The 15,029-nt window shown below is 42.3% G+C and overlaps 1 protein-coding gene and 1 non-coding gene across 7 annotated transcripts in view; one reads left to right on the top strand and one right to left on the bottom strand.

Moving 5' to 3' along the window:
* The window catches only part of Tsc1 (TSC complex subunit 1), a 61,241-nt gene that overhangs the window by 19,509 nt on the left and 26,703 nt on the right, over positions 1 to 15,029 (top strand). For 4 of the 6 annotated variants that reach the window (XM_090330876.1, XM_090330878.1, XM_090330875.1 and 1 more), the window contains exons 4-8: positions 1,210 to 1,313; positions 2,239 to 2,391; positions 8,542 to 8,686; positions 10,109 to 10,263; positions 10,618 to 10,691. In XM_090330876.1, coding sequence (XP_090187002.1) covers positions 1,210 to 1,313; positions 2,239 to 2,391; positions 8,542 to 8,686; positions 10,109 to 10,263; positions 10,618 to 10,691 — 631 coding nt within the window. Of the gene's footprint in view, positions 1 to 1,209; positions 1,314 to 1,866; positions 1,951 to 2,238; positions 2,392 to 4,077; positions 4,149 to 8,541; positions 8,687 to 10,108; positions 10,264 to 10,617; positions 10,692 to 15,029 lie in introns of those variants that run through there. The other 2 variants (XM_090330880.1, XM_090330879.1) reach the window with 2 other exon arrangements.
* Positions 8,226 to 8,361, bottom strand: LOC150066076 (small nucleolar RNA SNORA42/SNORA80 family). Its single transcript, XR_016535043.1, has one exon. It is a non-coding gene; the product is annotated as a small nucleolar RNA SNORA42/SNORA80 family (small nucleolar RNA).

Below are 15,029 nucleotides of genomic sequence, written 5' to 3'. Positions count from 1 at the left end.
AATAATAGTAATAAAATAAAAGAGATATACAGAGGGGTTTCTGTTACATTAGTCAGAAAAAGGGTACATTTCTTTTTTGTCAGTTTTGGGGCTTGAACTGTGGGCCTAGGTACTGTCCCTAAAACTCTTCAGCTCAAGGCTACCCCTCTACCACTCTGAGCCACAGCACTGCTTCCTGTTTCTTTTGGTTAATTGGAGGTAGAAGGCTCATTAGACTTTCCTTCCTGGGCTGGCTTTGAACTGTGATCCTCAGATCTCAGCCTTCTGAGTAGCTAGGATTGTAGGCATCAACCACCATTTTCTGATTTTGATTTTGTGCCAGTTGTAGGGCTTGAACCTCAAAGCCTAGTAACTTTCCTTGAACTTTTTGGATCAAGGCTTGTGTTCTACTGCTTGAGCCATAGCTCCACTTCTGGCATTTTGTTGGTTAGAGATTAAAGTCTCATGGAGTTTCTTGCCTAAACTGTGATTCTCCGATTAGCCTGCTGAGTATGATTAGAGGCTTGAACCACAGGTGCCCAGCGATAGTGTTGAGGTGGTTTTTTTTTTTTGGGGGGGGGGGTTGGTCATGGGGCTTGACTCTGGGCCTGGGCACTGTCCCTGAGCTCTTCAGTTCAAGACTACCATTCTACCACATTGAACCACAATTCCACTTCCAAGTGTTAATTTTTAACACTAGACCTGGATAATTTTGTTGTAATTTAACAAATGAAAGCATTAGCCAGATGTGTTGGTTCATGCCTATAATCCTAGCTACTCAGGAGGCTGAGATCTGAGGATCTCGGTTCAAAGCCAGCCCAGGCACTAAAGAACGTGAGACTCTTATCCCCAATTAATCACTAGAAAACAGGAATCAGGGCTGAGGCTCAAGGGGTGGGGCAGAAGCCTCAAGCTGAAGAACTCAGGGACAGTGCCCAGGCCCAGGGGTAGAGCAGTATCTTGAGCTGAAGAGTTCAACGACAGAGCCCAGGCTCAGAGTTTATGCCTCATAGCCCCCCAAATGACAGTATTTTGTATGCTTCATGTATGTTAGGCCAGTATGCTTGAAATTATTGTTAAACCTAAATGAATTTAAGGAGGCATAAGCAATGCAATGTAAAACTTCGGGTGGCAAATAAAGAACTAGCAACTTCTAGATTTTGCAGCAGGTAAATATTTGGGGGAAATTTAGAATGCTAAGGGAAATAAATATGATTCTTCTGCATTTAGATCGTGGTCCCATGCTTGTAAACACCTTAGTGGATCATTACCTGGAAACCAATTCTCAGCCGGTATTACACATCCTAACTACCTTGCAAGAGCCACATGATAAGGTAACTGCTGAAATGTAATAGGATATTTAATATGTTCGGTAAGGGTCATGTGACAGCTTCTATGCAAGATGCTGCATAGTCTGTCCAGAGCTTCCTTACTTGACTCTTCTGTATATCACAACTGATGTTATTTCTCTGTAAAAACAATTTGCTTCCTACAACATGAAACCTACTTCAAAACCTTTATAGATCTTACACTTCAAAAAATTCTATAATCCCAATACTATAATTGTATACTGTTTATTTGATCCATGATCAATGCTTTGAACTTGTAGGACTTTTAGACTTATATCAATCTGGGAAAATAGTGTAAGTAACTCATGTGGCTAGTTAATGAGTTCCCACTTTCTAACCCAAGTACTTGGAGGGCTTGTTGGTGTTTTCTTCTTTTTTCTGATAAATAGAGATCAAAACGTTGTCATTGCCAAGTCTGTTACATCTTGAGTTAGGTGTAAGTGACTGCTAAGATATGAAGACTTTGCCATTGTGGGCTATTTACAATATGTCTTGTTGTTTTGCTTACTTTGTGTCAGACTTCTACTGCCTGGTTATAGCTGGAGCCAAAGCGCATGTGCTGGCTGCTGTAGCAGCAAGGGTCTTCCAGCAGGACCCCCATGGCCTCTGCAACCTATCACAGGTTTGAAATCGGTGGTTGTTACAAGGGTGGAGAGAGAGGCTGTAGAAGCGTCTCCCCCTTCGAGCAGCCCTGTATTATTGGGATCCTTTTTCATAAATTGCAATCTAGCTGTTCTCTGTCAGGCCCATAGAAGCAATATTTTATTTGCTAACATGGTTAAATCTTAGTGTTCTCTTTATGGATTTGTAGAGGGAAGATTGAGAGATTAGAGTTCATCACTGCTGACAATATTTAGGTTTAACTTCCTAAGTCATGTGAGAATTTCCCTTGTTCTTTGACATTTTTTAGCACCTCTTGGATAAAATTAATGAGTATGTGGGCAAAGCCACCACCCGTTTATCCATCCTCTCACTGCTGGGGCACGTCGTGAGACTACAGCCATCTTGGAAGCATAAGCTCTCTCAAGCACCTCTTTTGCCTTCTTTACTAAAATGTCTCAAGGTAGGATATTTAATGATTTGAATGAAATGACTCAATGAATATAGTTTCTAAAGTGTTGTTTCTTTCTCTCTCGCTCTCTTTTTTTTTTTTTTTGTCTGTTGTGGGAATTGAATTTTGGGCCTAGACGTTGTCCCTGAGCTCTTCAACTGAAGGCTACCACCCTATCCCTTGAGCCACAGTGCCACTTCTGGTTTTTCTGGTGGCTAATTGGTGATAAGAGTCTCAGGAACTTTAGTGCCCGGCTGGCTTTGAACCATAATCTTCTGGTCTCAGCCTCCTGAGTAGCTAGGATTACAGGCCTGGGCCACTGTGCCTGGCTCTAAAGTGTGGTTTCTTAAAACAAGCAATCTAGAGTTTAACTTTTTTTTTCCAGTTCTGGGCTTGAGCTTAGAGCCTAAGCACTGTCCTTGGGCTTTCTCAAGGCTAGCACTTTACCACTTGAGCCACAACTCCACTTCTGGCTTTTTTTCTTTCTCTTTTTTTTTTTTTTGGTCAGTCATGGGGCTTGAACTTTGGGCCTGGGCCCTGGACATTGTCCCTGAGTTCTTCAGCTCAAAGCTACTGCCCTACCCCTTGAGCCAAGCCCCACTTCCCATTTTCTAGTGGTTAATTGGAGTCTCACTTTCTTTAGTGTCTGAGCTGCCTTTGAACTTGGATCCTCAGATCACAGCATCCTGAGTAGCTAGAATTCACTGAGTCCAGTTTCTGGCTTTTTTTCTTTTCTTTTTTTTTTTTTTTTTTTTATGTATGTGGTACCGAGGAATTGAATCCAGGTCTTCATGCATGCCAGGCAAGCACTTTACCACTAGGCCAAACTTCTAGCCCCTAGAGATGAACTTTTTTTTGTGTGTGTGCCAGTCCTAGGGCTTGAACTCAGGTCCTGGCACTGTCCTTGAGCTTTCTCAAGGCTAGCACTGTACCCTTGAGCAGCAGTACCACTTCTGGCTTTTTCTGTGTATGTGAAACCAAGGAATTAAACACAAGGCTTCATGCATGCCAGGCAAGCACTCTACCACTAAGCCACACTTCCAGACTTAGATGTTAACTTTCTTTGTTAAAGAACTTGTAGGAGTTTTTTTTGCTTATTTGTTTGAACTCTGGGGCTTGGGTGCTGTTGCTGAGCTCTTCAGCTCAAGGCCAGTGCTCTACCACTTGGAGCCATAGAGCCACTTCCAGTTTTTTTGTTTGTTTGTTTTTTCCTGGTAGATAATAGGAGGTAAGAGTCTTATGGACTTTTGTGTCTTGACTGGCTTTGAACGCAGATCCTCAGATCTCAGCTTCCTGATTAGCTATGGTTACAAGCATGAGCCAACAGTGTCCCTCTCTTGTAGGCATTTTTAGATTTCCTCTAATGTAATATAGTTCAAAGTAATATAGCTCATAGTTGGTACCTAGTAATTCTCAAATGTATCACTATGACTGTAGAATATCTTCAGTAGAGCAAAAAAAATAAGATTTTAATTATGTGGCTTCAACATTATGTTATTCCTAACTTTTTTTACTTTGATCATTGTCTAGCTTTTCCTCAATTCAACATATGCTGGATTCACTTTTAGGAATCCCTGCCTGGGCCATGCACTGGAAGTCATGCCTATTATTCTAACTACTCAGAAGCCTGAGATCTGAGGATCCTGGTTCAGCGCCAGCCTGAGCTGACAAATTGGAGAGACTCTTATCTCCAGTTAACTAATAAAAAGTCAGAAGTGGAGATGTGGTCAAGAGGTACAGCTCCAGCCTTGAACAGGCAAAGCAAGATGGTGAGGCCTTGAGTTCAAGCTCCACAGTCCACATTAAAAACAAAAGAGGAAGGAAGGGAGGAGCCCTCTTGTAATGTTAGGTGCCAGTGGCTCACCCCTGTAATTCTAGTTACTCTAAGGCTGTGATCTGAGGATTAAGGTTCAAAAGTAGCACTGGGGGCTGGGAATGTGGCTTAATGGTATAGTGCTTGCCTGAACTGCATGCATGAAGCCCTGGGTTCAATTCCTCAGTACTGTGGCTAAAGTGGTACAGTGCTAGCCTTGAGCAAAAGAGACTCAGGGACAGGGCCTAGGCCTTGAGTTCAAGCTCCAGGACTGGCAAAAACAAAAACAAAAAACAGCACTGACAGGAATGTCCAGTTAACTACTAGCAAAAAAGCTGGAAGTAATAAAGCTCAAGCGAGTGGAAAAGCTAAGAACTAGAAACTAAGTAGTTAAGACCCAGTATAAAACACACACACAGGCCAGAAGTTTGGCCTAGTGGTAGAATACTTGCCCAGCATGCACAAAGACCAGGGTTTGATTCCTCCGTACCACGTACATAGAAAAGCCAGAAGTGATGCTGTGGCTCAGCTGGTAGAGTCCCAGGGCTGGGACACTCTCTCTCTCTCTCTGTATCTATATCTATGTCTCTATATCTATATCTATTTCTATATATATCCTGCTTGTAAATTCTCTTAAAATACACATGGATTTTTTTTTTCCAGTCATGGGGCTTGAACTCAGGGCCTGGGCACTGTTCTTGAACACTTTTTGCTCAAGGCTAGCACTCTACTACTCGAGCCATAACTCCACATCTGGCTTTTTCTAAATATGTGGTACTGAGGAATCAAACCCAGGGCTTCATGTATGCTCAGGTGAGCACTTTACCACTAGACTATGCTCACAGCCCCAGACATGGATTTTTATAATTAAAAAATAATACTATCGTTTATGGTTCCTTAAAGACCCTTCTACCCATTTAGGAGTACATTCTAGTGACAGCTGTAACTAAAGATTGAATGACTGGCTTTCTGATTTTGAGACTGAGTCTCACTGGGTAACCCAGATTGGTCTGGAACTCGCTATATGGTCTAACTCACTGTAGTCTAGTCTTGAGCTCATGACCGTCATACCTTAGCCTCTCAAATGCTGGAATTGGAGCATTGTGTACCAACATGTGTACCAGTGCCATTTTCTTTTTTTCCGTCAAGTTTTTCTTCTTTTCTTTTTCTTACTTCCTTACTTTGTTTTGGCTCCCTGTACTTGTTTTTTATCTATGAGACAGAAAGTGTGGTTCCCAGCCACTGCTCCCTCACAGAGATGCAAGCACATCCAGCAGTGAGGGGGAAGGGGGGAATGTGTGGCAGTGCCCTGGATTCATCAGTTATGGCACAGTGCATATTTTTTGTTTCTGCCAAGAAGGGCACCTGCTTTACTATCACCAGAAGTAGGCATCATAAAATGTGCATTCCTTGTTATGAAAAAACAAAGTTTTGTTTTATTTTTGAGACACAGTCTGTCTTTGTAGCCTCAGCATCCAGAGTGCTGTGATTATAGGTGTGTGCCATCATGTCTGGATACAGGAACAGTTTTTTTTTTTTTTTTTGGCCAGTCCTGGGCTTAGGCTCCAGGCCTGAGCACTGTCCTTGGACTTCCTCAAGGCTAGAGCTCTGCCGCTTGAGCCACAGCATCACTCCTGGCGTTTTTTTTTTTCCCCTATGTATGTGGTACCAGGGAATCGAACCTGGGTCTTCATACATGCTAGGCAAGCACTCTACCACTAGGCCGAAGTCCCAGCCACAGGAACAGTTTTTTGGGGTGTTTTTGTTTTGTGGGGGGAGTCATGGGGCTTGAACCCTGGGCCTGGGTGCGCTCCCTGAGCTTTTCAGCTCAAGGCTGCTGCCCTACCCCTGGACATCGCCCCTGAGCTCTTCAGCTCAAGGATACCACTGTACCCCTTGAGCCACAGCGCCTCTTCCCATTTTCTAGTGGTTAATTGGAGATAAGCATCTCATGTTCTTTAGTGCCTGGCTGGCTTTGAATCTCAGATCTCAGCCTCTTGAGTAGCTAGGATTACAGGATTACAGGTGTGAGCCATTGGGCCCAACTTACAGGAAGCTTTTTTGTTTTGTTTTGTTTTTTCCAGTCCTGGGGCTTGAACTCAGGCCTGCGCACTGTCATTGGGCCTTCTCAAGGCCAGAGCTCTGCCACTTGAGTCATAGCACCACTTCTGGTTTTTTTTTTTTTGTTTTTTGTTTTTCTTCTATGTATGTGGTATTGAGGAATTGAACCGGGGTCTTCATGCATGCTAAGCAAGCACTCTACCACTGGGCCAAATTCCCAGCCCCTACAGGAACGGTTTTTACACTTCATGTCCTTAGAACAAATGTATTGATAGAAGATAATCCAATTTTGAGGAACCACATTTAGTTCATAATATAAAACAGTTACCTCTTCCAGAATGGTAATAAGGACTGAGATACAGCTCAGTGGTAAAATGCTTTCCTAGCAAGTACAAGTTTCTGGGTTTAATCCTCAGTATCAAAAAAGAAAAAACACAAAACAGTTTAAAAGGGTAATCAGCCTTGAATATTACTTAGTAACTGTTACCTAGGACCTCAGTTAGAATGTTATATAAACGAAATTAGGGTTAGTTCTTCTTGCTGGACTCATTATATAGTCTCACTTTCTATTCTTTTTTTTTTTTTTTTTTTTTTTGGTGGGTCATGGGGCTTGAACTCTGGGTCTGGGCACTGTCCTTGGACACTTTTTGCTCAAGGCTAGTGCTCTGTCACTTGAGCCACAGTGCCACTTCGGGCCTTTTCTGAGTATGTGGTACCAAGGAATGGAACCTAGGGCTTCATGCATGCTAGGTGAACACTCTGCCACTAGGCTATGCTCCTGGCCTGGTGCCTTTTTTAATAGAAGTAATAGATGTTTTAGCCCAATATGTTGTAGTCTCTTGATTAGTGTCTTATTTATAAATCTTAGTTTCAGTTTCTTGACAAAGATCTGTGATTTAATTGTGAGTCAGGTAAGCTGCTATAGCCAGTCTGAACTGAATAGTTACTCAGAGTATTGCGTTTTCAGTTAGCTTGAAGTTACTTAAATTGACATTTAAGCACGGTTAGAGGCTTCTTTGAGGATCTGCAAATACTGCTAAGAAGGTGAGCCAATAAGTTGTCTTGTTAATGCTGTTCAGATTTCTTCTCCAATTATAATTTTGTAATTGTCTTTTAAAAAAACAAAGCAAAAAAAAACCCCAGTGGATTGGGCTGGACTTACAGCTTGGTAGAGTACCCTCCCAGTATGCGTGAGGCCCTAGGTCTGATCCTCACCTCTGTAAGTTACAAAAGGAAAGAAGAATGAATTACTTGTCTTTGTGTTTTGTTGTTTTTGTTTTTTTGGTCAGTTATGGGGCTTGAACTCTGGGCCTGGGCTCTGTCCCTGAGCTCTTCAGCTCAAGGCTAATACTCTACCACTTGAACCACAGCACCACTTCTGATTTCCTGATGGTTAATTGGAGATAAGAATCTTAAGGTTCGATTCCTCTGTACCACATACATAGAAAAAAGCTGTAAGTGGTGCTGTGGTTCAAGTGGTAGAGCTCTAGCCTTGAGAAAAGTCCAAGGACAGTGCTCAGGTCCTGAGTTCAAGCCCCAGGACTGGCAAAAAAAAAAAAAAAAAAAAGAATCTCAAGGACTTTCCTGCCTGAGCTGGTTTTGAATTGTAGTCCTCAGATCTCAGCCTCCTGAGTAGCTAGGATTACAGGTGTGAGCCACTGGCGCCTGGCTACTTGTCATTTTTTTTTTTTTAATTTGACAACAAAGTAAATATCTTAGGATTTTGGATGAATGGATAAAAACAGAGCAGCATTTCTGTGTTCTGTTATAAACCAGCTTCTTACGTTTCTATCCAACGGTGGTAAGAGGGGATCTTGAATCTTTAATACTTGTGAGGCCTTAGGCCAGATTAAGCTAATTTCCCATTTGGGGTGGTATAAGTGTGTTGGAAATGGTCCTTCTAGACTCACCCCATGGAACTATTCTTCATTATTTTTTTTTTAATTGTTGTGAAGTAGGGTCTTTTTTTTTCCTCTGTAAAACTCCCCTCAGGGCCCCAGGTAGCTCACAGATAGAGGCCATGCAGTGGTTCAGGGCCACAGTTTGCTCTGGCAAGGGACACTATGATAGGTCCAGGGGAACAGGCCTGCTACAAATCCAACCCATGCCTATCTCAGTCTTTCTGTTGAGGCACTGTAGTGTTGTGACCTCAGATTCATAGGAATCAGGAAACAATCATGTGAAGAGCCACTGATTTGTGGTATCTCAGTACTGAGAACCTCATCCAACAGTGTACATTAATGAGCCTAGTGCTGCACCTGACACTCTGCTTGCCCTTCTTTCTACAGATGGACACTGATGTCGTCGTCCTTACAACAGGTGTCTTAGTGTTGATCACCATGCTACCAATGATTCCACAGTCGGGGAAGCAGCACTTGCTTGATTTCTTTGATATCTTTGGCCGTCTTTCGTCATGGTGCCTAAAGAAACCAGGTATATCCCCATCAGGTTCCGCCTGATAAATCCTGCTTACTGGTCACCAAGTTATTGCTGTGAGGGAGATGTGAAGTTGAAGGTTGAAATGAGTGGTGTTGACTAGACAGTGAGGAAATGCTTAGGTATGTCTACTGCAGGCACGCGTGGGAGACATGGTGGTAAGATACTTGTCTCCTTGTGTTGGCCTGAGGGGATTACATGTGGCAAGATGGAAAACTTCTAGACTTCCAGGATTTAGCTGAAACATAACTTCAATCCATATGCTTGTAGATGTGACTAAGCTTGTGGCCCATATTTGTCTTGATCTCTTTGTGTCAGAACACAAACTTTGACTCTAAGAACCTGTTGGTTATATATGTAGAAATTGGGGGGGGGGGGATTATTCATGTCCTAATTAGTAATTGAGTTCCAAATGCACCAGGATGCTTTTTCTGTGTCAGCAGGTAGTACATATTTTATTAAAGTGATTCAGAAACTGTAAGCCTGTGAAATTCAGAGTCTTTTGGTAATCTCAGCATGAAATTTTCATATTGAAAGGGGCTGGACAGGATTAAACAAAAAGCACTGGCTTACTTAGTAGGATCTTCTTTGTTAGAAAAGAACAGTTTTTCTTTATGGAGCAGCTGAGTTTTCCATAGGGTCTAGATAAGACTGAATTAATGGAATTGCCCATTTCCCCTGCTTCTGACAATTTATGTTAATTCTACATAATAGCCATTTTTCAGTCTTCAGTTACAGTTCTGCATAGCTGTGATGTCATCCTGATTTTAAAAGGTTCTCGCATGCTCAGTCCACAAACACTTAAGGCTCATTGCACATCAAGTACTGTGTAAAACTCTCGAGGTAGAGAGGCAAGTGATCTGGTCCTTTCCTCAAGAACTGCATGCTGCATTGGCTGTGGAAAAATATCTTTATAAATTATGAGGAAAGTGACTGTCATTAAATAGGTACTTGGTATTGTATTGAATACTGGGTGTCTTTCTTGGAGGATAACTAGAAAGAAAGGCAATCCTAATGGATAACACTAAACAGTTTAGAGTTTACCCAAAATGTGTAGAAGCCATTGATAGGTTTTAAATAATACTGCCTAGTGCTAAGAGAAAACTACTGTGACTTACTTCTTTGGAGCACTCCAGGAATAAGAAGTCAGGCTGAGAGCGTGGCATAGTGGTAGAGTGCTTGCCTAGCATGCACAAGCCCTAGGTTCGATTCCCTGGAACCACATACACAGAAAAAGCCAGAAATGGTGCTGTGGCTCAAGTGGTAGAGCGCTAGCCTTAAGAAAGTCCAAGGACAGTGCCCAGGTCCTGAGTTCAAGCTCCAGGACTGGCAAAAAAAATCATGAGTGTTCATGTAGACTCTGTATTCATCAGCCTTGTAAGCACAACCAGGTCTCTTCTTCCTGGCTTCCTCTTTTAGGCCATGTGACAGAAATCTACCTTGTCCATCTCCATGCCAGTGTTTATGCCCTTTTTCATCGCCTTTATGGAATGTACCCTTGCAACTTCGTCTCCTTTTTGCGTTCTCACTATAGTATGAAGGAAAATTTAGAAACTTTTGAAGAAGTGGTCAAGGTAAGTTAAAAATGTTCATTTATTTGCTACTCAGTATATTATTCAGACAGGTTACATTTATAGCTTTTATGTTGTTTGGCACCAGGGGAAATTTTGTAAAGAAATTCAGCCTTCCTCCAAAACCCTCACCTCATTCTTAGGCACCACAGACAAAGAGTTGCTATTATGTACATTTCTTTAAAAAGGTATATAATGTGCTCTTTTATGCTGGCTTCTCACTTAACATGCTTCAAAGTTCATCCATAATGTAACATTTATCAATATTTCATTCCTTTTTATTGTCAAGTGATATTCCATTTTGTGGATATGCCACAAAAATTCATACCTATAATTTGTCAACCCAAACTCTTCTAGCCAATGATGGAGCATGTGCGAATTCACCCGGAATTAGTGACTGGATCCAAGGACCATGAACTGGACCCTCGAAGGTATAGAAACTAAATTAGTGATGGAATTTTTAAGAGTCCCTTAAGAGATTGAAAACGTGATCTAAGAGATCCCTTTGATGTATGAGTTGGGAATACAGATGTTCCACTTAGAAAATCAGATGGAACTTGTTTGAGTCTAAAGTATATTTCTTACAGTCAGAGAGCTCATTGCTCCTTTCACCATGGGGCAGGTTGCAATGCAAGAACCTGCCCCCAGAGCCCAGGAAGGCTCACCCTTTGGTGGGGCTAGCATTGTTCAAGGAAGGAGGTGAAATGGGTGTCTGAAAACAAGTGGATTGTAGAAAGGCTGTATTTCAATTGGTGGGCCTCCCTGGGTTTCTACATTTATATATGGTGCCTGTCAACCCACCCTGTGCCCTGTAGGAATTCTCAGGTTTGTTTTCTGGAGACAGCTGAACCTGCCTGCAAGGCTCCTGAGTTGAGTGGAGCTGAGGTTGAGGAGAGAAGTGGAGGAAATTCAGTGGACCACGTCTTAAGAAGCATAGCGCCTACCGCGACATTTCTCTGGCAATAGACAGGATTATGCTCCCCAGTGATGAGGGGATGGGGCTTTTGGGAGAAGCTGAGCTACAGCTATGGCTTGATCCCTTTATGAAGAGTTTCTCTTCTTCATGAACTGTGCTTCACCACACAGCTCAGTGAGCTTAAAGCGACTTCTTATGAGATGCATCATATGGACAGAAGTATAGGAAAGTGTGTATGTAAGGTTTAATAACACAAGTGCTAGTTAGCTAGCACCCAATCTAAAATGTGAAGCATTGCCAGTATCTTAGGAGACCCTTTTCCCTGTTCTACCTAGAGTTAACTATTGTTTTTGGCTTTTATTTTATTTTTTTGTTTCATTTTCTTGCAGTGCTGGGGCATTGGGCATGCTAGGGAAACAGTATTACTGAACTAGATCCCAACCCTCCTACTTCTATGTTAATTATTCCCTCCATTGTCTTTCTATTTTTGTTAGATATGGTGCTCTGTTTTGAGTAGTTATTTGGGCATCCAGATCAGCTAAAGGGTAGTCTCGTGGAGGATGAAGGTCAGGGCAGGGCCTGAGCCTTGGTCTGGTTTGGTTTCACCTTTCCTTGCCCCTTTGGGGAAGTCATTGCACAGGGTCACAAGTGAGGCCTGTCTGGCATAGCCTCAAGTACGGGCTGGTACAAGATGTTCTATGCTGGCTGTTGCTAGTTCTTAGGACTAAGTCCCAGCAGAATCTTTCTTGGATTGGGGGTAGGGAATCAACATCCTCTGCCGATCTGACTAAGAAGGTAGAGTAAGAACTTCAACAGTACACAGTAAAGACAGTTATCTGGGCCAGTTCATCTGGCTGTGTTCCAGGGATAAAGGGGAAATGCAAGGCAGCGGGAACATTGGAGGTAGCCTGCAATGTGCTTGTCCTTTGGCTGGTCTGTTCTGAACCAAACTGATTGTGATCTGTGCCTGGTTGTCAGCCTGTTCTCATTTCCTTTATCTAGTATGTTCTTTCTAGATTCATTCAGTTGTTCTTAGAATGTATGCTGTAGCAGCATTCTGAGGTCAGATGCAATTGTTTGGCTGAGTGTAAACTTCTAGGTTAGGCATCAGTCTTAGTGATTGTAGGTGATACTCCATTGCTTTCTTGCTGCCAGTGTTGCTGTGGAAATCCAAAGACATTCTGATATTAGATCGTGTATATTTTCTACGTGGGAGCTGGCGGAGTACTTCTCTTATTGGCATGATATTCTGAAATTTCCTTCTGATGTGCCTTGGTGTGAATCTGGTCTCAGTGCTCAGCTTACAATTCTATTTTTTCAGGTCTAGGAAGTTTTCATTCATATTTTGTGCTTAGTTTCCATTGTTCTGCTTGTCCCTGTCTTTTATCTAGAACTAATATTAAGATTGAGGTCTCATTTTTTCTTTTTACCCTGTGATTTACTTTAGATTTCCCTATCTTTGGCTTTTAGTCTTACGCTGGTGATAGTTGCCATTTCTACCACCAAGTTTGTGTGGCGTGGGGGACTGGGTGTAGTATACACTGGTCCTGGGGCTTGAACTTAGCGGTTGGATGCTGACCCTGACCTTTTTTGTTCTATCACTTGAGCCATAGTTATACTTCTGGCTTTTTAGAGATAAGAGTCTCACAGACTTTCTTACCCCTGGCTGAGAACTGAGAACTGAACCTCACTTCTCCTGAATAGCTAGGATTACAGTTGTGAACCACTGGTGCCAGACGCCATCATGTTTTTAATCTCTTTTTAGTTTTTAGAATGCTTCTTTTTAAAAATCAATCGTTGGCCAGGAGTTTTTTGCCTAGCATGCATGAAGACCCGGGTTCAATTCCTCGGTACCACATACATAGAAAAAAACCAGAAGTGGTGCTGAGGCTCAAGTGGTAGAGCTCTAGCCTTGAGAAAGTCCAAGGACAGTGCTCAGGCCCTGAGCTCAAGCCCAGGACTGGCAAAAAACAAAAAAAACAATCGTTCTATCTATCTATCTATCTATTTGTATCTATCTATCTATCTATCCATCTATCTGCCAGTCCTGACTCTTGAACTCAGAGCCAGAGCAATGTCCTTGGGCTTTTCTAAAGGCTAGAGCTCTACCACTTGAGCCACAGCACCACTTGTGGCTTTTTTCTACATATGTTGTACCAAGGAATCAAATTCAGGTCTTTGTGCCTGCTAGGTAAGCACTATACTATTAGACCAAGTTCCTGGCCCCTAATTCTTTTTTTTTTTTTTTGCCAGTCCTGGGGCTTGAACTCTTATTTGAGACTAGTGGTCTGCCATTTGAGCCACAGTGCTACTTCCAGCCTTTTCTGTGTATGTGGTACAGAGGAATCGAACCCAGGGCATCATGTATGCTAGGCGAGCACTCTACTACTAGGCTATGCCCCTGGCTCCCTAATAAGTTTTGACCTTGGCTTTTGTTGTGTATTGATCTGACCATTTGCAGGAGACGCTGGTATCTGTTGTCTTTTTGAGGTAGTCAGATGCTTAGCGAAGACTCTTCTGGTCTCCAGGTTGGTGAGGGTTTGGTTACAGCTCGAGAAAGAGGCTGTCAGTAAGAAGGGTTTAATGGTATTAGTGTTCAGGACATATTTTCTCATTTAATTCTGCTGTTTGCAGCTCATGCCCTCAACTGCTGTGGAATATGTCATCCTTGTTTATTCTACAGAGAGTAGATTGCTGGTGACAGAAGAGACATTGCCTGGGACCCTAGAGTTGGGAAGGGACCTCTAGATGCTCAGTGTTTCCATAGCAATTCTCACTCTAGTTCCTTAGGTTAGCTTTCCTCCTCTCTTCTGTTTGTTCCAGAGGCTTTCATACTGTGAGTTCTTTACTACCTAAGGATCCTGTAGTGAAAATCAGTTGACTTATAGCTTTGAAATGTTAGCATGTTAGGACTCTGCTTCTTCCAATTTCTTTGTGTGTGTACCTGTGTGCATGTGTATGTGCATGTATGCGTGTACATGCACACATCACGTGCCAGTATTGGGGTATGAACTCAAGGCCTCTTGCTTTCTTTTGGCAGTTTTGCTCATGATTTAGTGCTCTACCACATGAGGCATGTATTCAGTACAGTATTTTGTTGGTTAATCAGAGACAGAGTCTTAATGGGCTTTTCTGTTTAGGCTGGATTTGAATTGTAGTCCTCAGGTCTTAGCCTCTTGAATAGCTAGGTTACATGCATGAGCTGCTGGTGCCTAGTTTGTTTCTTTTAATTTCCGTGTCTGTTACATGTGTCTTTCCAAACACTTGTGCTTTTTTTCTTCCTTTGTTCTTCTCCCTGTTGCTTATGTTTAAAAATAAACAGACCCGTAGGGTATGAAATTTGGAGGAATAATACAATTGGGTACAGTACCCAACTGTATAATTGTTATCGGGTCTAGGCAGACTGAGAAAGACGGGAGTAAAAGGAGCTAGAAAGAAACACTGATAATACAGAAAGCAGAGAAATTGTGGAGAAGAGCCACAGAGAGTGGCAATGTAAAGATTAAGATGCCATAGGAAGAACCATTATGAGACTGAAGAATAAAACCCTTGAAAATTAAAAATGATACCCCAAATAAGCTTCTTATTTCTTTTTATGATCTTGGGAACTCAGGGCCTTATACTTGCCAGTCAGATACTCTACCACCTGAGTTTTCCACCCTTTTTTGCTTTTCTTGCTTTTTAAATAGAACTTCACATTCATACCTGCACTAACATAGATGATGATCTTTTTATTTGTGTTTTCTATATAGTAGCTGGGGTGACTGGTGCACTCCATGGCTCCTGGTTTTTGTTTTTGTTTCTGTTTCCCAGCAGGGCTAGCCTCAACATGCCATCCACCTAATCTCTACCT

The sequence above is a fragment of the Megascapheus bottae genome, chromosome 3 (assembly GCF_031878675.1).
Source record: "Megascapheus bottae isolate mThoBot1 chromosome 3, mThoBot2.hap1, whole genome shotgun sequence".
Classification (NCBI taxonomy): domain Eukaryota; kingdom Metazoa; phylum Chordata; class Mammalia; order Rodentia; family Geomyidae; genus Megascapheus; species Megascapheus bottae.
Note: the sequence above shows the minus strand (reverse complement) of the source record. Positions and strands in the feature narration are given on the sequence as shown.